Source organism: Monodelphis domestica, chromosome 4, assembly GCF_027887165.1.
Source record: "Monodelphis domestica isolate mMonDom1 chromosome 4, mMonDom1.pri, whole genome shotgun sequence".
NCBI classification, from domain to species: domain Eukaryota; kingdom Metazoa; phylum Chordata; class Mammalia; order Didelphimorphia; family Didelphidae; genus Monodelphis; species Monodelphis domestica.
In genome coordinates, this window is record NC_077230.1 from 390152428 (window position 1) to 390176855 (window position 24428).

The 24428-nt window shown below is 44.8% G+C and overlaps 1 protein-coding gene across 2 annotated transcripts in view; it reads right to left on the bottom strand.

Annotated features, from left to right (window-relative positions):
* Nucleotides 1-7035: 7035 nt before the first annotated feature.
* The window catches only part of PAX7 (paired box 7), a 180014-nt gene continuing 162621 nt past the window's right edge, over nucleotides 7036-24428 (bottom strand). For both annotated transcript variants that reach the window (XM_056795693.1, XM_056795694.1), the window contains exons 8-9: nucleotides 19103-19349; nucleotides 7036-12222 (exon numbers count right to left, since the gene is read on the bottom strand). In XM_056795693.1, the coding sequence (XP_056651671.1) occupies nucleotides 12107-12222; nucleotides 19103-19349 (363 nt within the window). In that variant the 3' untranslated portion in view covers nucleotides 7036-12106. The remainder of the gene's footprint in view (nucleotides 12223-19102; nucleotides 19350-24428) is intronic.

Consider the following 24428-nt stretch of genomic DNA (forward strand, 5'->3'; position numbering starts at 1 on the left):
CTTTTTGCTAGTATCCTATTTAAGATTTTTGCATCTATATTCATTAGGGAGATTGGTCTATAGTTTTCTTTCTCTGTTTTTGACCTGCCTGGCTTTGGGATCAGTACCATGTTTGTCTTGTAAAATGAATTTGGTAGAACTCCTTATTTGCTTATTCTGTCAAATAGTTTGTATAATATTGGGATTAGCTGTTCTTTGAATGTTTGATAAAATTCATTTGTGAATCCATCTGGACCTGGGGATTTTTTATTAGGAAGTTCTTTGATGGCTTGTTCAATTTCTTTTTCTGATATGGGGTTGTTTAGGTAATTTATTTCTTCCTTGTTAGTCTAGGCAATTTATATTTTTGTAAGTATTCATCCATTTCACCTAGATTGCCATATTTGTTGCCATATAGTTGGGAATAGTAGTTTTTAATGATTGCCTTAATTTCCTCTTCATTAGAGGTGAGTTCTCCCTTTTCATCTTGGATACTGTCAATCCAATAATTCTTAAATGATCTCTTTTCAATTTATTTTCAAGGTCAATTTTTCTAATGAGATACTTCACATTTTCTTCTATTATTTTTATTTAAAATTTTTGATTGATTATTTCTTGATGTTTCATGGAATCATTAGCTTCCACTTCACAATTTTATTTTACACAATTCTGATTCTAAAGAAATTATATTCTTCAGTGAACTTGTACTTTCCCCCTATTTAGCCAGTTCTTAGCACGTTCTTTTCTTCAATGAATTTTTACACTTCTTTTTCCATTTGGTTAATTCTGCTTTTTAAGGATTTCTTCTTGTAGTAGATTTGTGTGTGTGTGTGTGTGTGTGTGTGTGTGTGTGTGTGTGTGTGTGTGGTTTGTTTGGTTGTTTTTTTTTTTTTGCCATTTAACCAATTCTGTTTTTGAAGGTACTTTCTTGAGTATATTTTACATGCCTTCTTTACCAAGCTGTGGATCCTCTCTTCATAGTTTTCTTGCTTCACTCCCATTTATTTTCCTATTTTTGCTTCCACATCTTGTATTTGCTTTTGTTGTTGTTGTTTTGCTCATTTTTGTGGCATTTTTATTAACTTTTATCTTATGTTAAAGATGGGCCCTACTCCTAGGGTGGAGGGAGCACTGCCCCAAGCTTCAGTTTTTTGTGCTGCTATTTTCAGAATTAGTTCTAGGAGTCTATAAGTTTTCAGTTCTTTCAACATGATAACGATCTAAGGAGAGGTGTGATTACTGCTCTCCTGACATGTGTTCTGATCTGGGGATGACCACAGGTACTCTTTTTCATTCTAAAACTCTGACCAGGGTCCCTGCTCCCCTCATGCCTTGTTCTAGTTTCTCCTCACCTTGGGACTGCAACCTATAAATGAGCATGAACAATACAATAGAATCCTACACACAGGGCCAGCTATGGGTCCCCTATAACTTCCTTCTGTTTAGCTGACCATCCTCCTTACCATCTGTGATCTGAGAATCCTGGAAGCTTCTGCTGTCTGAGTCTGGTTTATTGGGGAATAGCTTGTGCTGGTCTATGCTGCGCTCTTACCCTAGCAAGACAGACCTTTTCTGCCAAACTTCTTAAGTTGTCTTGGGAAGAGAAATTGTTTCAACATGATCTTTTACTGGCTCTGCCACTCCAGAATTCATTTTGAGACATTATTTTTTTAAACCGTCTTGGAATCAATACTGTGTGTTGGTTCCGAGGCAGAAGAGTGATAAGGGCTAGGCAATGGGGATTCAGTGACGTGCCCAGGGTCACACAGCTGGGAAGTGTCTGAGACCAGATTTGAACCCAGGACCTCCCATCTCTGGGTCTGACTCTCAATCCACTGAGCTACCCAGCAGCCCCCCAAGACATTATTTAAAAATTGTTTCGAGGGGAATTTGGGAGAATTCAGGTGAGCTCCTGCCTTTATTCTACCATTTGACTTTGCTCCTTTCCATTGTATGTTCTAAGGGTCCTCCCCCCCTCCCCTTACATTCTTTATTCTAAGGGCCCTCCCATCTCTGCCATCCTATAATTTCTAGGAGCAGTTAATTTCTTTTTCTGGACAAGGCTAGGCTGAGGCTGGTCTTCCTTAGATATATATCTTACTTTTTCTTGCTTAAATCAAGAAGTCCCCTTCCTTCCCTCATCTTCATGCTTTCCAGCTTTGGGGATGGGCCAAGCTGTGTTTTATTGGTTGTGTCACTTTTGTGAAAAGTGAATGTCACAAAACTGTACATGGCAAAATACCATGTTTTTCATCTTGGCGATAGAATTGGACTTGTGGTTTCATTGATAGAGGGGGATATCAAGTGAGCAAACTCGCTACCCATATGGATCAATATTTTCTCTTCAGTTTGTAGTCCTGTAGATCTCCCTGGGACATTGAGAGGTGAAGTATCTTGCTCAGTTTCACACAGCTAATGAGTGTGAGAGGCAGGACTTGAATCCAACTCTTCCCGACTCTCTATCTATAGTCTCTCTGACTAATATTTGATGTAGCAAAAATTCAAACAGTTGGTCAAAATATTGAAATTTGAAAAATCTACTCAGTTTGATTATCTTGCCCAGATCCTTAATAACTCAGTCTTTAAATTTGTAAAATGGAACTAACCCTACTTAGAACTCTAATTCTGGGGCAGTTAGGTGTCTCAGTGGATAGAGCACCAGGCCTGGAATCAGAAAGAGTTGGGTTCAAATCTGGACACACACTTTTTGACTGTGTGACCTTGGACAAGTCACTTAATTCCAATTGCCTAGCTAGCCCTTATTGCTCTTCTGTTTTAGAACTGATATGAAAACAGAAAAGAACCCTAATTCTAACCTTACTCTAGATCCAATTCTAATCCTTTCTCTAAGATTATCCCAGGACTAAGATCAACTCAAGAAGGAGCTGTTACGTAAATGGAAAACTGACCTCATGTTCAGAAAATTCCAGACTCACATCTGACACATACCTGTGTGACCCTAGGAAAGTCACTTAATTCCCTGGTGCTCCAAGAAGTCTCTAAGACTAGAAACTGCAGAGTAATTGCTAACCTGTGTTTGTATGGGGAGTGTCCTCATCCAGGGAAATACGGTCACTCCCCCCTAGAAAAAAACCCTCGATAGTTTTTTTCTCTGAACCAGACACGACAAATATTTTATTCTCTTTGACAGATTACCTGGTAGCATTGACCAGGACAAAACATGCTAAGATTTAGATTCCATTCTCGAGTCTCCTACTTATAAATTTGTGACTATTGGCCTTTTCTGGGCCTTTGTTTTCTCATGTCTAAAAAGGAGGCAGTGGGCTTGGCTTAAGGTTTCTTCCAAGGTTAAATCAGAAGAGGAAACTGAGGAAAGTTGAAGTAATTTGTCTAGGGCAATACGACTTCTAAATTCTAAAGGAAGAGGGAAAACAGATGGCCTGGCACTGTCCATGGTAGTACAAGGACTTCCATTCTAGGCTCAGCTGTTGGCAAGGTGTGAGACCTCAGGCAAGATAGTCTACCTCTTGGAATCCCATTTTCCTCCTCTATAAAATGACCAAGTTGGACTAGACAGTCTTTAAGGGAACTTTCCAATACTAAATTGAGGGGAGTAGAAGGGATCCTTAGAGGCCATTTAATCCAATCTTGCCATTTTACAAAGGAGAAAACTGAGTGTCAGAGAGGAGAGGGAATGATTAAGGTCATAGCTAGGAATCCACAAAGCTAGGACACAAACAGGTCTTCTGTCTCTGAGTCCTATGAATCCCTTGGGTGCTAGGTGGCTCAGTGGATAGAATATTGGTCCTGGAGTCCTGAGTTCAAAGCTGGCCTCAGACACTTTCTAGCTGTATGATCCTGGCCATGTCACTTCACCCTGTTTGCCTCAGTTTCCTCATCTGTAAAATGAGCTAGAGAAGGAAATGGCAAACCACTCTAGTATCTTTACCAAGCAAACCCCAAATAGGGTCACAGAGTCAGTCCTTCCTGAAAAATGACTGAACAACACTGTGAATTCCTTAGACTCTGCCACCTTGTAACCTCTGAGTCCCACATCCCAACCCTGCACACCATCTGAAATCAAATCTTAACCCGCCTGCTAATCCTAAAAGTAAGTCTAACTCCATTGCTAGCCCAGGGTCTAATCCTCAGCCCGCAATTTCCTCTCAACGTTCCCCAGATCCTGTTGCCTGAATTCTCACCTTTGCTGTAACTTTAGCTGAATCCTGTCCCTGATCCTAACCCTAATCCCAACCCTTCTTTTACCCAGGAATATGATTGAAACCAAACCTTTAATCCCCATGAAGGGCTTGGAGTTCATGTGCACCATATCCCCCAGTGCTCCTGGCCTTGGAAAGGGCCCCATCTGGATTTCTGACCAGGATAAGCTGCTGGAGTAGCACTGCAGCAGCCCCCAGATGCCACGCTCTCATCCCTGGCCCCCAGCCTCCCTCTAAGCTCTGGGGACTGGCACCTTTCTCCGCAGCAGCTGTCAGAGGGTGCATTTCTGTGTGGTTCCCAAACGCCAGAGTTTGGTAGACATTTTCAACAGCCTTCCCAAGATTCCACTGGGGGAGTGGAATGTGCTCACCCCCTGGGCTCCTTTCCAACCTGCAATCTGCTACTTTGCTCTGGTTGACTGGAAGGGAGATGGGTTCACCTCCTTCATTTTTAGGCAGCTGTTCTGGATCTGACTGCCCTAAGGAGAAGGGCAAAGACTCTCAAAAACACTCAGTGCAAGCTCCTGAGATTCTCCTGAATGTTGTGTAGCAGCAGCAGCCATGGAATGGAGAATGTAAAGCTAGGAAGGGATCTCAGAATGTATATTGTTAGAATAAGGAGTGTCATAGTCGTGAGGGGCTCTAGAACCTAGAGCGTTAAGTCCTGGAAGGGAGCTTAGAACACAAGGAGTATGCAGAATTATGAGAGCCCTTTTAATGCAGAATGTCAGAGCTAAGTGGGGACTCTAGAGCATAGAATGTCAGAGCTGAAAGGGATCTGGGAAAGGAGAATGTCAGTAGGCTTAGAAGCCCTTTACTTCCCCTGTTATCAATTTTATCTTTTCCTCTATTTACATTTTAGTCTCCCAAAGTCTTTCCTTCCCAGTACTGGATAGGCTATTAACCTCTCAGTGTGAATGAATTTAATGTAATAACAATGTTTTTCTAGAAAGGAACCAAACCAGAATGGCAGAACCTCAGGCACTCTGACCTTTGAGTGGGGGCCGGGTTCTGGCTGAGGGTGCTTTCCAGAAATCTTCCAGGTATCCCTCTTCGGCTTTTGCTAGACGCCAGCTCAGATGCAATGAATTTTCTTTTCCCAGGCCAGTTGTCATTTTTCCTCTTTTCCAGAGTTCTTTTCACTTATACTCCTCCCTCCCAATAATAGATGTTGGAGCCTCCTTTTATTCTCCCCCCATATCTATTCTGTGATACTTCATGAATCTGAAATCAGCAGAGCATGTACTGACCCACACAAGTGAATTTTTGAAATAGCTAAAGCTTTTGCCATATGACAGACAAAACTGTCTTTAAAGAAACAGGTTTGATGGAGAATGTCTTTTTAAAATGTATTTTAGGGGGCAGCTGGGTGGTTCAGTGGATTGAGAACCAAGCCTAGAACCAGGAGGTCCTGGGTTCAAATTTGACCTCAGACACTTCCCAGCTGTGTGACCCTGGGCAAGTCACTTAACCCCCATTGCCTAACCCTGACAGCTCTTCTGACTTGGAACCAATACACAATATTGATTCCAAGACGGGAATTAAGGGTTTAAAAATAAAAATAAAAAGGATTTTGTACTTCCCCTGCTTTCTCAAACAACGAATACTGAACAGGGGAATATAGTACCTTTTTGTCTGAGGCTCAGGGCCATCCTAATAATCATCTACTTTTATTCTGTGCATTAAGCCACAGCACAGGTCTATGTCTGCAGACGTCTGTTTCCTTTTCCCCTGGAGGGTGTCAACTGTCACTTCTCATTGATTTATGGTGACCCCTAAAAGCCTCTCCACCCTCTTGCTTCAGTGGGTTGGGACATCAGATAACCAAATTTGTTACTGCATGTTAAAGGAGAGTCCCTAAGTGAATGTTTAAGAGCTTGCCTTTGGTTCAGTGATACTTTCCCCTGCTCCCTTCCTGGGTTGGGGCTGTGTTCTAGAGAGACCAGAGGTTGGCCATAAGGGTGAGGTGTGAATGAATTTTCCTGATCATCTCCTCTTTGCAAAATCTCTAGCTCCCTTCCAAATGCAGCAGCTCAGGTACCACGCCCTCCACAAAGCCCTTGGTGATTCCTCTTCCAATGGACACATTCTTCCCCTGGAAACAACTTTGTAGTCATTTTTTTATATTTTGTAATTACTTATATGTGTACATGGTATAACCTTTTCTCCTCCTTCCCCAGCCCCCAGTAAAATGTAAACTCCTTGAGGGCAGGGACTATCTTTTTTTTTCTTTCTTCCCACCCCCACCCCAGAATCTTTTTTAAGATTTCCTTTATGTGTTGTCGACCTTCACTAAAATCTGAGGTCTCAGTGGATTGAGAGCCAGCTCTAGAGATGGGGGGGTCCTGGGTTCAAATCTGACCTCAGACACTTACAGCTGGGTGACCCTGGACAAGTCACTTAACCCCCATTGCCTAGCCCTTACCACTCTTCTGCCTTCAAACCAATATATAGCATTGATTCTAAGGTAGAAGAGGGTTTTAAAAAGGTGTGAGCTCTCTGAAGACAGGGACTGTCTTCTTTTTCCATTCATATTTGTATTTCTAGTGCTGGGCACATGTTGACTTTTTGACTAACATCTAGCCCAAGGTCTGACACATAGTAGATTGGTAATCTATTGTGTATTGAATTTAATAGAGCTGTCTGTCCTAACTTGGGCATGCAAACACTTGCTGATTCTTAGGAACAGCAACGTGGGTTTTGGTAAGAAGTCTGGAAGTTGCCATCCAGTCTCTGATGCTAATTCCATGCCAGTGATCTATCCTTGGCAGCATCCTTTTAATCAGGTTAGTGCCATGGGGCCACTGTGGTTTTTTCTTTCTTTTTCTTTTTTTTTTGCAGCCACATTTCAGGACTGCATGAAATACACCGAGTCTTCAAAGTGGCTTTTAATTTATTTTTTTTTTAATGTATAACAGTTATGCCTGAGTTACAGGAAACACCTACAGGCAGCAGGTAGGAAAGCAACGGGCAGCTTCTCTTACTAGTCTACTACTCCATATAGCTGAATAAATTATGGTGCGATTATATTTAAACACACGCTCGCCCGTACACACTTTCTGCACGCCTCCTGCGCACACGTGCACACACGTACTCGCTCTCACATGTAGGGAAATGGTTATGACTCAAACACAGAAGCAAATGAATTTGCAGATACTAGCAAGAAGGAATGTTCTCTATCACTAGCAGATATGTCCTGGGTAGGGGAGGTGGCTGTGTTAGAAGCATTAAATACACAAAGGTCTCTGAGCAGCGAGGTGCCACTGTTTAAAGGAGGTGGCTAGAGTCCCCCTCCCCCTCAATTTGGTCTTGGTTTGGCACCCCTATAGGTGGGTGGAGAGAAGATATATCTGATTCCCAGAATGTCCAACTGTGGGGGTAAGAGAGAGCATCATCCTAAGAAAGAAGGCCCAGAGAGTGTCCTTGAGTTGTGACAACATGATATTTGAGATCCTTGGGGGACATGGCAGGTGTCCAAGAGTCAGAACAAGTGGCCCATCTTGTCAAAGATGAGATTGGCTCCTGGTGATGAAGTCAGACTGGATGTCTGCTCTCTAGATCCTGTCCAATCTTGGACCCACCACTCAGCCCCAAGCAGATCTCATTTTTTCTTCTGGCCAAATCTCTCTGCACCTCTCTTGTTCCCCCCTGTCCCCCTGCCCCCACCTCTGTCTCCTCATTTCCTCTGGCCCTACTACGTTCCTCTGGTGAGGGAAGAGGAGAATGGGGAATAACAAATGGGCATTTTCATTTTTTAAAACAAGCAAACAGTGCCTGGTTCTCAGTTCTTCACACGTGAATGTCTCTTTTTCTTTCTTTCTTTTTTTTTGTAGCAAGGGAGGAAAATCAGAGGAAGGGAACAGGACAAAGACAATATAATCCCAACGGATCCTGGAATGTAGCTTTTCAAACACACAATATGCAGATCTCTACAGGTGGCCCCGTGGTACTATCACATCACTCACTGTGGGATGGGGTTGGCTGGGGGAGGGTGGTCTTTTCAGTATCAAAACAAACAAAAACAAAACAACAACAAAAAAGTCAACTCCTATAAACAAACAGCACATCACCAAGTTTCGAGCTAATGTACAATGAGTCTCAGAGGGGCGATCTCTGAGGAAGGGTAAATAGCTAGTTGCGATCAGACAGGGGTAGTTTCTTATTTCTCTAAGGACTCTATTTACAGTGATAGCTGGAAAGGGTGGCCTTTGGGGTTTTCCAAACCACCTGGAATGCGTGCCTTCACAATACGACTTAGATGAACCTGCTCGATAGTTTGTCTCCGATCTTTGGAGGCCTCTTGCCTCTCATCCTCTCTGGTGAGAAGGCTGCCCACTAATGAGAGGGGCTGCTCTACATGGAAGGGAGAACTGGATCCCCACATCCTCCCTTCACCCTTCCAAACAGACACACATATACAGGGCATGGTGAAAAGCCAGATGGGAGTCAAAAGGAAAGGGCCTCTGGGGATATGTCTGTTGTCCCCATGAGAGTAGATCTGGGGAGTTCTGGGAAAATCGAGTCCACTGAAAAATGCTTTGTCTGGAGTCCAGAGATGCTTTAGGTATCGGGCATTCTGTTGCAGGGTTTGGGGAAGAGGTTTTGTGGGGACAAGAATCAGTCCTGGTCATGGAATGTTATCTCCTGAAGGCTTGAGCTGGGAAGCTTCAGCTACCACATTTCTGAGAAAACACACAATAACAGAACAGGTCAGAAGTGGTCTCTGTAAATGGAACCCAAGCCATCAGTGGAATACAACCTCCATTGGAAGGAATGCTTGTTCAGGAAATGTCTCTGAAGACTGAAGTCAGGCCTATGGAAGGACCTTCTGGTTGTGACAGCTATTAAATCCTGGAGTGAGTTGCCAAGGGGAGATGTGGCAGCTTCTTCTCCCAAGGGTTCGAAGGAAAAAGACATCATTGGGGATGTCAAGGGTTGGACCTCTTCCAGGCCTAGAGTCTCATTGTGATATCTGACCCTCAATGGAGTGATTTAACTGACTGTATCCAGTCATCCTGGTGATACTCCTAGGTCAGGTTCCCAGTCCTTGGCTCCAAGGCTGAAGTCAGGAAGTCAATTCCCATTCATCATGGAGGAAATATTCACAGGAGTGCCCTTCATTGCTTTCCTCCAACTTCCCAGGAATGGCCTGGAGCCTATGTTTCAGCAGGATCTTCTAGTCCTATGGCTGTTCTCTCTGGGAACTTCTCACTGGATGAGGAGGAAGAGAAAGGAGTCTAGAGAAGAGAGGCCCAGGAAGCTTCTCATCATCCTGATGGCTACCCGAGGCTAAGACAAGACAACCTGAGCCCAATCCTTCTGGACGCCATGATGAGGCCCTCCAGGCAACTTGATAATGAAGATGAAATGATGGTAAAAGCGATGACAAAATAAGTTACATGACTATGGCACTTTACAGTTTACAAAGCGCTTTCCTCACAACATCCCTGTGAGGTAGGTAGAACAAATGTTAGTTACTATTCCCATTTTACAGATGGGGATTTTAGGATCTGATGGAGAGTTAGGAGGGCCCTTAGGGGTCATTTTGTCCAACCCTCTCTTTCTACAGATGAAGAAACCGAACTCGAGAGCAGTTCAAGGGCTCCGAGTTTCAGTCTTGGAGAGGATGAATGATTTGCTCCAGGTCCAAGTCTGGAGCTCAAATTTCTAAGTCCAAGTCTGCTATACCATTGTGAAGATTATGACGGTGGAAAAGACGAAATCTAAAAATGAGAATGCAGGTGGTGGTGATGCCAGAAAGATCCAACTGAAGCCAAGAGCCTGAAACCTCCCCCCAAAAGGTTTCAACTTGAAAAGGAACAGGGTTTGGGGAGAACTCTTAGAAGACCCTGGAAGGCAGGAAAAAGTCAACGTCTCCCTCATTCTTGGAGGCCAGGAGACTCCTTTGTCGTTAATGTTAACCTTGCTGAAATCTAGCGCTGACACTCTCAAACCATAGCTCTGGCCATGTTGAACCTGATGAAGGTACCTGAGGGGTACGCTGGGCAGAGATGTCCTATGTTTGAATGGTGGCCCTATGGGCTCTCCACTTTCTTTCCACTGAAGCTGCCACTTCCGAATCTTCTCTTCGGGAAAGGAAAGGGATTGGCATGACTGCTGAGGAGTTAGTTAATTTCAAAAAATCCCTTTTGTAGGGATTTTTAATCATGGCAGAACCCCCATTCATGCCTGTTAAGCTCCCCCAGGAGGGCAAACCCCATAGGTAAGGCAGCTTTTGATTGGAACCAGGATTCAAGGGATCAAAGGAAGGAGGGATGTTGATGGGGGAAAGCGAAGGCGCCTACAGAAATGGAATTGGGAAGTCTGCTGAGGACCAGAGTTTAAGCTCCAGGCATGACCTCGAGTAAGACCACTGGACTCTTGAGGCAGATTCAAGGGTAACAAAGATCTTAGTATTTTTTCATCTGCCCTTTCCCTCCTCACTCCCCTGCCCCATCCCCACAGGAAGGAGGAGAAGTCTACAACCCAGAGTTCCTTTCTTGGCCTCTTGTATTTCTTTTCACCTAGGCTCATCATCCTTGATCAATCAAGTCCAGTCTGGCCTGAAGAAAGCAGTATCCCCCTTTGCTGGAGGTACAAAAGTGTTCTTGGTTTCTAATGATGTCCCATGGAAATCAGCAAACCAGCTTTGGGCAAGGAAAGAACTTGGAGCTCAGAGGCTCAATCCAGAGCCCTTAACCTCCCACTTATCATTTCCAGAGGCAGTATCTCCAAGAATCAGTGACTTGAGTAAGGTCCTACTCTCCTAAGTGCCTTTAACTTTCTGAGTGGTCCTCTTTCTGGTACGGCAGACCCTGCCTCATCTGTCCTTGCGGTACAATGAGAGCCAGTGATGCCAGCCCACTGAAGTTTCCAAAAACTATTTTCTTTAAGCTCAAAATCTCTCCTTGGCCTCCCCACCATCTGTCCTTGCCTAGGTCATTCTCCAGCACCATATATCAGCCATAAGCAGCTCAGCCCTTCTTCCTGAGCTGGGCAGCTCAGCTCATCCTAGCATCTCTGCCAAGGACTTATTAGGAAGGTCTAACTTAACCCTTACAAGGAAGGGTTAAAGCACTCGGATTTTGGTCACACTCATCCATACAAGTCAGCAGCTTTGGGAAGAGAGAGCAGCATGTACAGTTGGGGTTTGGGTGTCCTCTCCTCTCACTCCCAAGTCCCTACTGGTCAAACATTATCTCTATGGCAAGGCGCCAGCATGGGGACAGTTAACTTGCTTCCCCCTTACTCTCATGTGGGGTCCAAAGGTTCATGGGACTTGGAGCTAGAAGGGGACCCTAAAGGCCATCTAGTCTCAGCTCCTCATTTTCCAGATCACGAAACTGGGACTCAGAGAGTAGAAATATCCTAACCAAAGTCACATAGAGCCTAAGTGGTAGTGTCAGGATTTGAACCCAGGTACCCTGACTCCAAATTTAGTGCTTTTTCCATTGCACCAAGGGCTCCAGGATCCTATCCCTTTGGAACTGTCTTGCCTGCTGCACCCCCTATGATGGGAAGCATTTATAAAGTTTATATATTTGAAGTAAAGGGAAGGGCCTTGAGTAAGAGAGATATCTTATAGAAGTCATAATTCAGCTTGGGTTCTACCCATTGCTTAAAGCAAGATTTAGGGTGGGGGCAGGGGGTTAAATCAGTCCAGTAATCCAGCTGGGATTAGGATTGGGTTTGGAGGGCAGAGGGAGATGCTGGCAGAGGGACTGCAATTGCATCCCTCATAGTCTATGGTTACAGATTTTTGCCAGAGGGTGGTGGCATGGGAAGGGACTGGGGATAATTGGTCCCACTTCCTCAGAGGATGCACTGATGGGTCTAGGGAGATGGCCTGGACTTGGGGTCAGGGAAGCATAGGGATGAGTATAGGGTAGGCTGAGGGGATAGCGGGGATACAGGAGTCAAGGGTCTAGGTAGGGGGCCTTTAGGCCTTAGTACGCTTGACCCGTTTCCACAGGCAGAAGCCCCAGCACAGCTGAGTGCTCGCCCAACTTCATCCGACGCTGTGTGGACAGGCTCACATTCTTTGCCAGATAGTCAACGGCAGCTAAGGAAAAAAAGGGAGAAAGACATATTTAGTAACTGATATTCTGATCTTATATCTACCCTTCTATTCATCTAGTCTTCCATTTTCCAAATACCCAGCCATCCCTCTCTCTTCCCACATCTCTATCCATCCATCTCTTCCTCCCTTTCTCCCCCCTTCCATCCATCTACTTCTCCATCCATCCAATAATGTATTTATCCATCAATCCACCTATGGCATATAACAGATGTCAAAATATTTGAAAGGCTAAATACATGGATGAAGGATTAGAATTGTTCTACCAAGAGCAGCAGGTAGAACTTGCAGAGAGGTAAATTAAGGATTGATGTAAGAAAAAATGTCCTAGTAAAAGAGACTGTCCCAAAGAGAAGTGGGCCAACTCAGAAGGCTTGGACTCCCTTTCAGTTAAGGTTGAGTAACTAATTGTTGAATGTAGTGTAGAAAGAATTCTGTATGATTCTTCATTCTATCCACCCATCCGTTCATCCATCTATCCATCCATTTATCTATCTATCTGACTACCCTACTGTCCAGCTATCATTCAATCTCTTCATCCATCTGTTTATCCATCCCTTCATAAATCTCTCTGTCCATCTGTTTGTCAATCCATCCATCTACCCATTCATCCATCCATCTAACCACCCACCCACCCATCCATCCATCCATTCAGCTGCTTCTCCAGGCTTCTATACAGCAAAAGTGTACTGAACTCCTAATCTATGCTTAACACTGTGTTTAAAAAATTGTCATATCATCACTCCTGCCATCAGTCCTTGGCCTCAAGAACTCTGCAACTTAATTGTGGAGACAAGAATTACCCAGATGGAAAGCTAAATAATAACAGTGAGGTCCAAGGGAGATTTCTTTGTGACTAAGGCAGTCACAAGGCCATTGCGGAGATGGCACCTCTCAGAAGGGCTTTGAAGGATGGATGGGACTTGGATAGCTTTATGGGAACTCCAAATATAGAGTATTTGTGAGCAAAGGTGCAGAAAAAGACCATTCTAGGTCAATGTTCACATTTTACAGATGAGAATCTGAAGTCAGGAGATACTAAATGATCTGCCCAAAGTCACAATGTTGGCAGAGTCAACATTTGATTCCAGGCCCTCTGTCTCCAGACCCAGTATTCTTTGTACTGTATCATGCTGTCTCTCATCTTTTAAAATGCTTAGACATTCATAGATGATAGAAATCCAAAAAAAGGAGGCATTAGTAAAAACGACAAGTCTAGAACACAAAGTTTGGAGAAACAGCAATTCTAACTGTGGGTCCTGATGCAAGGACTGTAGTCAGTCAACTAGAATTTATTAAGTGCCTCCCATGTGCCAGGCACTCTGCTAAATGCTGAGATACAAAGAAAGGCAAAATTCCCTGCTCTCAATGTTCTTAACAGGCTAGAACTTGGGGCTGAATTGAACAAGATGAAATCTGATGGACATAAATATCAAGTCCTGACTCTAAGGTTCAAGATATTTACTTAACAATGGCAAGATGGCGGAGACATGAGTAGAGAGTAATTTGTCTGAAAAGGGTCTGTGAATTGTAGTGGACTTTGGGCTCAATATGAGTCAACAGTGGTAGAAGCTAGGTAGTGGACAGAACACCAGGCAGGCGTGGAGTCGGGAGGACCTGGGTTCCAATGTGTCCTCAGATACTTCTTAGCTGTGTGACCATGTATGGTCCAGTGAAGAACTTTGATAAGCTGGAGAGTATTCAGAGAAGATAAGGAGGATGGGGAAGGTCTTGAATCTGGGCTGCAATCAGGATTGACTGAAGATGCTGGGTCATGAAGGCCATCTTTGAGAACTCAAAAGCTGTCATATACAAGGGGGATTCGAATGGTTCTTCTCAGAAGGCAGAACCAGAAACAATGGACTGAATCTACAGAGAAGCACACAGGCTAGCTCAGAGAACACTCACTAACAGATTGAGCTACCTCTAAGTGGGATGTGCTGCCTCAAAAGGCGGTAGGTTCCTCCTCCATGGAGAGAGTCTTTGAGTAGAGATTGGATGAACACTACTCCATATATCGTAAGGAGATTCTGGGATTGGTTTGAGCAGGACTGGATAGTCACTAAGGTTACCTCACCTCTGAGAGCCAATGATTGTGATTTTTTTTAATCCTTACCTTCCATCTTAAAATCAATACTGTGTATTAAATATGATTTGAATGAATGAATGAATTTTTTATATTATCCTTTAGATGATTCATGGGAGCTCCCTGAGCGCTAGTCCTTCTCCTCCATCCCAGACAGCATCCCTTGGGCCCGCTGAGGGCCCGCAGGATCTGCTTAATTCACGTCGATTGAGTTGGAGTGACTTGGATGAACATGACAACCACTGGACTTTTCCAAAGCCGAGGCCAACTTGAAGGGCAACTCATCCTGAACCTGTGGTCTGTCTCCCCCTTGACAGGGACGACAGGAGGGGGACAGGAAGGGCAGGGCTGTGACATTCCTCATTAGGGACCTCACTCAAACCTTCTCTCTGTCTCGTTGTCTCTCAGTGTGTCTCTCCCTCTGCCTCTCCCTCTCTCCCTGGCTATAAACGCCTCAAATTAGATTAATCAGGAGTTGGCAGGAGATGCGGCAGGCCGGTGCCAGTGAGTAAACAAATCTCAGCCGTCACTGCCTCGTCAGCCTCCGGCCCCAAAGGAGGTCCCTTCTAGACACAAATTCTTATTAGACTTGTCATATCTATTAAAATTCTTTTCACACTTCTGCGTTCTATCAGCAGCACCATTAGCTCGGCCCTGGCCTTTGGGAACCGCCTGGACTATATTAATCTGGCATCCGCCCTCTTCCACCCCCCCCACCCCCACTCCCTCGGAACTGGAGGACAGAGAAATGAAGGGATGGATAGATGGATGGATGGACGGATGGTTGGATGGATGGTTGGATGGATGGATGATCTGTGTGTGTGTTGGTATAGAATGGGACAGAATCAAGGGAGCATCCTTAGCTAGAATTCTGCCTCAGCACATATGTGAACATGTGTGAATCATGAAACCATACATATGTGCATGTACCAAGAGATGTTAGTACATAAAATGTCAGAACTAGGAAGGGCCTCAGAATGTAAAAGGCTATACCTGGAATGGGCCTTAGAACATAGAATGTGAGCTGGGAGAGCCCTTAGGAACCCAAATATCAGGTTTGGGAGGGACCCAAGGATGCAGAATATCAAACCTAAAAAGGCCCTTAGAACCCCAATATCAGAGCTGGGAGGGGCCTTACGGCCTAAGCAGTTTGCTTTGGGGGGGGGGGGAAGTGAGGCATCTTGAGGAGAAGGTCACAGCCTTTGGACTGAAAGTACATTTCCTGCTTCCACTGGAGGTTGGTATGAAGAAGAGCAAGGGGAACGATGGCAAAGGGTTGAAGGGGATCATTCCTGCCTCAGTCTTCTCCAAAATTTATAGTAGGAATAGTGGAGGGACCTTATGGGAATTGGAATTCTAGTGGGGAAAAAAAGATGCCTCAAATATTTTCCCAAGATCCACTCTTCTGGACTGGCTGGGAAGGGTTGTGCCAGGATTGTAGTCTAGGGTTCATTTAGCTCATCCGAGACATAGAGGACTGGGGACCCCCCTGACATTGGAAAATCAGAGGTGGGGAACTACTATGTGATAGTGGAAATAGCACTCATGGGAGGTTATGATCATATAAACATTCAAAATCTAAAGACAGAACTCAGGTCAAGGTCAGTGTTAACAGCCACTGTTAAAAAGATATAGTTTCAAGGCAGCAAGAAAGAGAGTGAGGTCTGGAGACAGGAGGTCCAGGGTTCAAATTTGACCTCAGATACTTCTAGCTGTGTGATCCTGGGCAAGTCACTTAACCCTAGTCCTTTTGCCATGGAATGGATATTTAGTATTGATTCTAGGACAGAAGGTAAAGGGGGAGGGGTTAGGATTTTTTTTTTAAAGGGCATAGTCTCCTTTCTGTTAAGCAATCAACAAACCAAGTAGGTTTTGGGGGGGGGGGGAGAGATAGCCTCCCTTTGTACAAATGAATGGCTTGGACTAAAATGGTCTCTAAAGTCTCTCCCAGTCTGAGGATTCCTTTCAGGGCTGACATCAGGCAGTCTTTAGAATGCAAGGCCTGGGGCAGCTAGGTGGCTCAATGGATAGACAGTTAGATCAGGAGATGGGCTGTGTGATCCTGGGTGAGTCACTTAACCCCCATTGCATTGCCTCTACTCTTCTGCCTTAGAATGGCTATTTAGCATCCATTCTACCCTAGAAGGTAGAGTCTAAGAACAAAGGAAAAAAGAACACAAGACTCCTTCTTATTCCAAGGCTCCTCTCAGTTCTGATGGACTGTGACCCCAAATCCTTCCCTCTCACACAGCCTGTGCTCTGAGATGGGCTTCAGCTTTGCAGTCTGTGCTCTAAGAGCTGCAACTCTGATGTGCGTTCTAAGCCCTCCTTCCCCTCTCCCTCATTCTGGAATTCCGGGGTTCCTCCAGGATCTAACGTTCTAAGGTCCTTTGTCAGCTCTGGCGGTTCTGTGGAGGCCCAGGAATGGGGTGGCATGAGGGGGGCACTTAGAGCCGAAAGGGATTAGGTAGAAAGCCCCCCTCCCCCAGCCCTCATCCCTGGCCACAAACTGGGGGAGGCACGGCATCGAAGATCGGGAATGAATGCAGCAGGGCGCTCCCGGCGCTCCCTGGGCCTTCATTTCCCGGGGCGGTTTCTCTAAACCAAACAACCCCCCTCCTTTCTCCGAGCCTTTCTCCCCATTCTCCCCAGCCCGCATCCTTCACCCTTTTGATCCCCCAGGAGCCTTTCTTCCTCTCTGCCTCCCTCCAGTAAGGGGGGGAGGGGAGCTAATTTTATTTCCTACCTACCCGGGCTTTATTTTTTGTAGCTCGCTCTGCGGGCACCCACGGGGTGTGACTAACCCGAGCCGGGGGCGTCGAGGCCAGGCCGCGCTCTTGGAATTGGTTTCGGATCTTTATCATTAACATGTGTCCAGCTCCCCCGCCGCCCCCCTCCCGGACCGGGAGCAAGGGGAAGGTCAGAGGGTCGCCGCTCCGTCTCCCTCGGAAAAAACCACAGGAGTACCGGCGGACCCCCTCCCCCCTCCCCCCCAGGAGAACGGGGTGAGGTGGGGGTGGGGGTAAAGCTGCTATTGATCCCGTGGCAGCCGGTTCGCATTTAGCTAGAGAAATTAAGGACATTAAAGGGGCGTTGGGGGTGTGTACGATTGGGGGCGGGGGAGGGCGAGGTGCAGTCCCAGGTCACTGAGGACAAGCTAAGGAGGGGGGCCCGGGGAAGGATACACCTTTAACCCCAGCCGGATCTCCCTGGGTTGCCACACGTCGTTCTGATTAGTTTGACACCAGCAGGTGAAGCTGCCCAGGCTGGGACGGGCTGGGGAGGGGCCCCGGGCCCTGGGGAGAGCACCGTAATCATTCCCATTTCTATAGTTGCCAGCGGACTTTCCTCTCCAGTAATCCTAGGAAATGGCCTTTTTTCCTCCCTGCTTCACAGAGGTCCCCCACTTTTCAGATACTGGGGTTAAGGGAATGGCCCAGAGGAGGCAGGTCTGAGCCCCAGAATTACTGAGGACCTTTGCTTCCCCAAGCCTCATGGTAAGTGGACAAGCCAAGACTGCATTCTAGTCGTCATACCTCAAGGTTCCTGATCTGCTCCCTATGGTATTTCTTTTAAAACTCTTATTATTTATTTGTCTTAGTAACAACTTCAAAACAAAAGGGCTAGGGCTCCGCAAACTGAGTTAAGTGACTTGCCTAGGGTCACTCAGTTAGGAAATGTCTGAAGTCAAAATTGAACCCAGGACCTCCAGATTCCAGGACTAGTGCTCTATCCACTGAGGCACCTAGCTGCCCCTCACTACAGCAGCATTCTTTACATAAGCCTACCCAACTGACACAAGCAGTTCAATGTTCCTCCCATTATGACTTGGTGCTTAAAAAAAAAATCCTTACCTTCCATCTTATAATCAATACTGTGTTTTGGTTTCAAGGCAGAAGAGTGGCAAGGGCTAGGCAAGGGGGGGGGGTGCAGTGACTTGCCCAGGGTCACACAGCTAGGAAGTGTCTGAGGCCAGACTTGAACCTAAGACCTCCTATATCAATCCACTGAGTCACCCAACTGCCCCATCTTGATGCTTTTCAATTGAGGCCCAAAAGAGGGAAGAGACTTGCCCAATGTCACATGGCTAGAATTCTTTGACTCTGGAACTCCCTGACTCTGCAGTCCAAATCACTCTCAGCAGACCCTATCCCTGTTCTGCTCAGGGTCTCTCCTCTTCCCTACTTTCCATCTCCTAGTGATCCCTGAGATGGGCATGATGGATGAAGATACTGTAGGATATATACCTCAAGACTAAAGAAGACAGACACGGTCACAGAAACTCAAGAAAATAAGATCATTGAGGGGGAAAAGTGGGATAGGGTTGGATGGCTGGATTGTGAGGGCCGGCTGTGAAGAGGGGGTCTCTGACATAGAAAGAGGGTGGCTGAGGGAGACAAGAATGAGATCTACAAAAATCCTCCAGGATGTGTTCTGAAGGACAAAGATCATGCTTTACATATTCTTCTATCCTTCATTCTGCCCAGTACTTTGTTCTGCCTTACACAGAACAGATGCTCAATAATATTTCTTAAATGAAAGAATGGTTGATGAACAAATGAATGGAAGAATAGTTTAGTGATTGAGTGAATGAATGAATGAATGTTTGGGTGAATGAATGAATGAATGAATAGTATCAATTTCTTCTTTAAAGGGGTACTAGATTTAGAGATTGGAATTAGACAGCTGGGAATGGCTATACCCCATTTCCCCCTACACCAAGTCAGGGATTGGGGGAATAGTTCCTGAGGGCAGAGAAGGGGAAAGAATTGCACTCACTCTGTCCATACTGGCCATACTGGTAGCCAGCCACAGGATCCACACTGTAGCCAGTGGTGCTGTAGGTAGGGGGGCAGTAGGACTGCGAAGTGGGGAGGCTATCCACAGACTTGATAGAGTCACTGCGCTGGCTGCAACTGGCTGAGATGGAGTTGGCCGTGTCCAGACCTCCATGCAGTGGAGAGATGGAGAAGTCAGCCTGGGGTTGGGGGGGTACCCCACTTGGGTTGCTCAGGATACTCATCACCTGAAAGAGAAAGAAAGCTTGAGAATGAGAAAAGGAGTGAAGGGACTGTCTGAAACTAAGGTCACAGGGAATCAACTATAGGCTCTGGAGAACTGGCATGATGCTTCCAAGTATCCCATCTGGCAAAAGTCAGCAACCACAGCATGAGAACCCAAATGACCTCTGAGATGTGTGTGGAGGTCTTCTAGCTGTTCTTCTTGGGGCTCCTTCTCCTCTCTTTTCTCCACTTATCTAAGCATGATGGTGACTGGTTAGTGGTCCTGCTGTTGCTGCTACAACTGAACTCATATTTAGCTAATTCATTAAGGTTTTCTAAGTGATTTATACATGTGGGTTCATTTTATTTTATTTTTTAATTTTGTTGTGGGCTCATTTTAGACTCCTAACAATGGAGGTGTTAGAGGTATGATTATCTCTGTTTTACAGATAAGAAAATTGTATCTCAGTTATCTGATACAAAGTTCGGAAGTATCAGAGTTTGTATTTGAATCCCAGTCTTTCTGAATCCAACTTCAATGCCCTATCGTTCTATCTACGATGACATACTAACACTTATTTTATATTATTAATGATCATTTTTATGCTTCTGATAGCTGTAGTCATCATGGTGACTGGGATGATGATGGTGGTGATGACAATGATGGAGACAGTCATTGTGATGGTGGTAAGGATGATGATAGAAGCCCTGATAGTGACAGTAATGATGGTAAGGGTGATGATGGTGATGATGATGAGTGATGCTGAAGGGCACAGTGATGGCAGTGATGATGATGATGGTGGTGGTAGAGGTGACAGAGCTCATGGTGCTGATGTTGATATGGTAATGATGGAAATGATGACAGTGGCAATAATAAATGATTATGGGGATGGTGAAGGTTCTGATGATGTGAGAAATGATGGTGATGGTGGTGCAGGTGATGCTGATGTTGATACAGTGATGCCAAGACTGAAGGTAGTGATGTCAGTGATGTTGTCATTGAACTTTTCTTTTTTTTAAACCCTTAACTCCTGTCTTAGAATTCATACTAAGTATTGGTTCCAAGACAGAGGGGGTGGTGAGGGCTAGGCATTCAGGGTTTAATGTCTTTTTCACATAGCTAGAAATTCTGAGATTTCAGAACAGGACCTCCTGTCTCCAGATCTGGCTCTCTATTCGCTGAGCCACCTAGCTACCCCTGGCATTGAATGGTTTCAAAGCTATTGATATTAAGACTATGTATAGGGCAAGACAGCTAGGTGGCTCGATGGATTGAGAGCCAGGCCTAGAGACAGCAGGTCCTGGGTTCAAATTTGACCTCAGTCACTTCCTAGCTGTGTGACCCTGGGCAAGTTACTTAAACCCAATGGCCTAGCCCTTGGGAACCAATACTTGTATGATTCTAAAACAGGAGGTAAGGGTTTTGTGTGTGTGTGTATGTGTGTGTGTGTGTGTGTTAGGCAGTGAAGACACAAAGATTGTCCTTGGTCTCAAGGAGCTTGCCTCCAACTTGGGCTCCCTTTTCTTTTTTTTTTAAACTCTTACCTTCTGTCTTAGAATCTATACTGTGTATTAGTTCTAAGGTAGAAGAGTGCTAAGGGCTAGGCAATGGGGGTTAAGTGACTTGCCCAGGGTCACACAGCTGGGAAGAGTCTGAGGCCAGATTTGAACCTAGGACCTCCCATCTCTAGGCCTGACTCTTAATCACCTGAGCTATCCAGCTGCCCCCTTGGGCTCTCATTTCTGCCTTTGAAGCCTAAATGTTTGACCTAAGTACTGATTCATTTGACACCCCCCCCCTCCTATTCTGCAGGTTTCCTGATAGGCTGGCTCTATCTTGGCTATTACCATGGCAATCTCTATAAATTCCATATATGAGTGGAGAATAGTGGAGACCCATGAATCCAATTCCCCATAATTTACAAATAATTACAAGGGAAGTTGACAATCTCCTCCTGCCATCAGGAGGTACCTATAGGATCATGGGTTTAGAGTTGAAAGGGACCTTAATGGTCCTTGAGCCCAACCCCTTCATTTTACAAGTGAGGCCCAGAGAAAGTGACTTGCTCGCATTCCATTTAGTGAATTTTTGAGGCAGAATTTGAACCTGGGTCTCCCCAAGATGTCTTTTTGAGTCAAGCAATAGATCCAGGGATCAGGTGGTCATCCTCATTCTCTCTGGTCCATTACTCCTAACCAGGCATATCTGTGGCATAGCTTATGGGAGGCAGAAGTCAATATGTGATAAAATACTAGACTGGGAGTTAGGAAGTCCTGAGTCTGATGCTTCCTGGTTGTATGGCTCTGGGTAAGTCATTTGACCCCAGTGGAGTTGTAGTGCTTTGCTTCACAGGAATGCTTTGTGTACTTTGAAGTACTGTGCAAATGTGACATAATGTAGGCAAAAGTAAGGAAGTGAGAATGAGGATAGCGTGTGTGGAACTATCAAACAGGAAATCATACTTTTGCCTCGCTGGAGTGAATGGTCCCTGTCATACATAGATAAGAGATTTCCCATAAGCCACACGATCCTGGACAATCATTGTCATCACACCTGCCATCTACCTAGCGCTTTTCCTTCCTTTTTCCCTTGACAATGACCTTGATTTTGTCTAATGTATTACTTATTGCTAGATTACCAATGTTAATTCAAAAGCAATATCTTCTTTCCACTACCCTACTGCTGAATCCTGAGCCCCTGTAGATGTCCTTACCATCTACTCTGTCTCTGTGCCCTCCAGATCTCTGGGCTTTGTCATCTGACCTATGGATGCTATATATGGCCCCTTGAATGGCCCCAATCATCCTGCTGCAGAAATTTTAGGACTTCCAGGCCTTTTCATCCATCTACTCTATACCTCTTATGGGTTATTTTCTCCAGTTAAAGTGAACTTTTTGAGAGTACAGACTGTTGATTTTTCTATCTGTATCCCCAGTGTGTGGCTTAGTACTTGCTAACAGGAAAGTTTAATACATTTTTTTCTAACTCATTGATTCAGAGATGATTTCTAAAGTCTCTTCCAGCTCTGAAAATAGACATTCTAACGTTCTGTATTCTAGCTTCCCTTGTAACTCTGGTATTCATTCTGTGTTCAGAGGTCCCCTCTGGCTTTCTCTGAGTTTGAATCCAATTCCTGGCAAAATTCTCAGACATATTGTGTAAGGGATGGATTTTCAGTATTTAGAAAGGGAAACAGTGATCATTAAGAAACAGCATAGCTTCATCAAGAACAGAAATAATGTTATTTCCCTTTTTGACAGACTCTAGACTGGTAGAGTAGGGTATAGATGTCATATCTGAATTTCAGCAAAGTACCTAACAGTCTCTAGTGTTCCCTATCTGGAGTAATGGAGAGCTATGAACCACACAGTATGATTCTGCACTAATTGAATGACTCGACCTGAAGAAGACTCATTAATGGGGTCAATATCAACTTGTCTTATTCCTATACGTATATGCCATGCCCCACCTCTTTCAGTGAAGGCAAGAACTATGTCTTTTACAAAAAAATTTTGTTATCCCCACCACCAAGCAGAGTATTTCTCACACAGTAAGAACTTAATTAATGTTGACGATTACTGAAACTGGCAAAGGATTAAACTAATTCTGCTTAGCCTCAGAAGGAAGAAGTAGGAGAAATGGGTAGAATTTGAGAAAAGGGAAGCTCCGATTCATGCTAGGATCAACTTCCTAATAACTAGAACTGTCCAAAAGGTTCAGAATGAATTGTCCTGTGACATGGTGGGTTCCTCTTTAGCATGTGCCTTCAAGTAGAGTCTAGACAACTCCTTTGGATGGAGGTTATAGAAAACAAAATCTGGGTCTTTCCCCACTCTTCCAGGCTGTGATTCTATGATCTCAGGTTTTTGATATTCTGTGTTCTAAGGGCTCTCCCAGCTCTATCATTCTATGTTCCGTTCTGTTCTAAGGTAATCATGTATATATATATATATGTATATATGTATGTGTATGTGTGTATAATAGATAAATATAGAGTGTGTGAGAGTAAAAATGAATGAATACTCCAAGCATTGAAATTTGTAGGATTTAATAACAACAAAGTGAGAGAGAAAGGGATTCCTTTAGCCAAGTGAATAGAGCACACAGCCAGAGACCCACACCTGAGAGCAAAAGCCCCCAAAGAGCCCCACAGCGTGGGTTTCAGCAATATTTATTTCCCAAGCCTCCGTATGTAAAATGAGGACGTAACTTAAAAGGATGCTGGGTAAATGTAGTTCAGGTGTACCAAATTTCCATTTGCACAAGTGACACAATAGATATCTATTATAGGCTATATATGAGATAGTCTATAATCATATAATATTGTAGATAATACCTATGTATCTCCCTTCCAGCTGCAAAAGGGGACAGGCAAAGAAGAGCAATCTGTTTGGATGATCAACCTTGACTCTTCAGTATGGGGCGAGAGGAGGGAAGAGGGCATGCCCACCACTCTTGGCTTTGCCCCCTGTCCTCCACCTCTAGGAAGTCAGTAACTAGTTAGCATCCTCTTTTCTCTCAAGTCAGGAAAAGGTCTCTTCTAGGTCTGGGGTCCAATGGAGTCTGCAGTGAGCAAACTTTTGAACTTAAGGAAGTCAAGGTCTGATGTGATAATCTCCCCCCTCTTAAGAATGCAGTCTTCTAACAGGGTGGGTTCCCCCCACTCTCCCCCCTTTCTTCCTTATTATTTTTTGGGTGACCTTGCTTTTGTCTAATGTATTACTTCTTGGTACATTACCGATGCTAACTCAAAATCAATATCCTTTCCACATCTGTAAGATTTTATCTGAAGGCAAATCTCCAGGCTGTCCATCATAATGATTGACAGGCATCCCTTCCCCTCCTTTGCTCATTCATTCCCCCCCCCCCCAAACCCCAGCCTTCTCTGCTCCAAATCAGTCCCAGCCTCATCCATCGTCAGGGTAAATCAATGAGTGCCCTCGTTTCCGCCAGTTAGAAACTTGTTTGTTAGTAGGGAATGGGGGCTGGGAGTGGGGAAGGAAGAGGCTGAATGTATCATGGGCCTGGAATAACAGAGAAGGGGTTTAGAGCTAACTCCATGCTTTCCCCTATTTCCTCCCAGAATCACCTATTTTTAGAG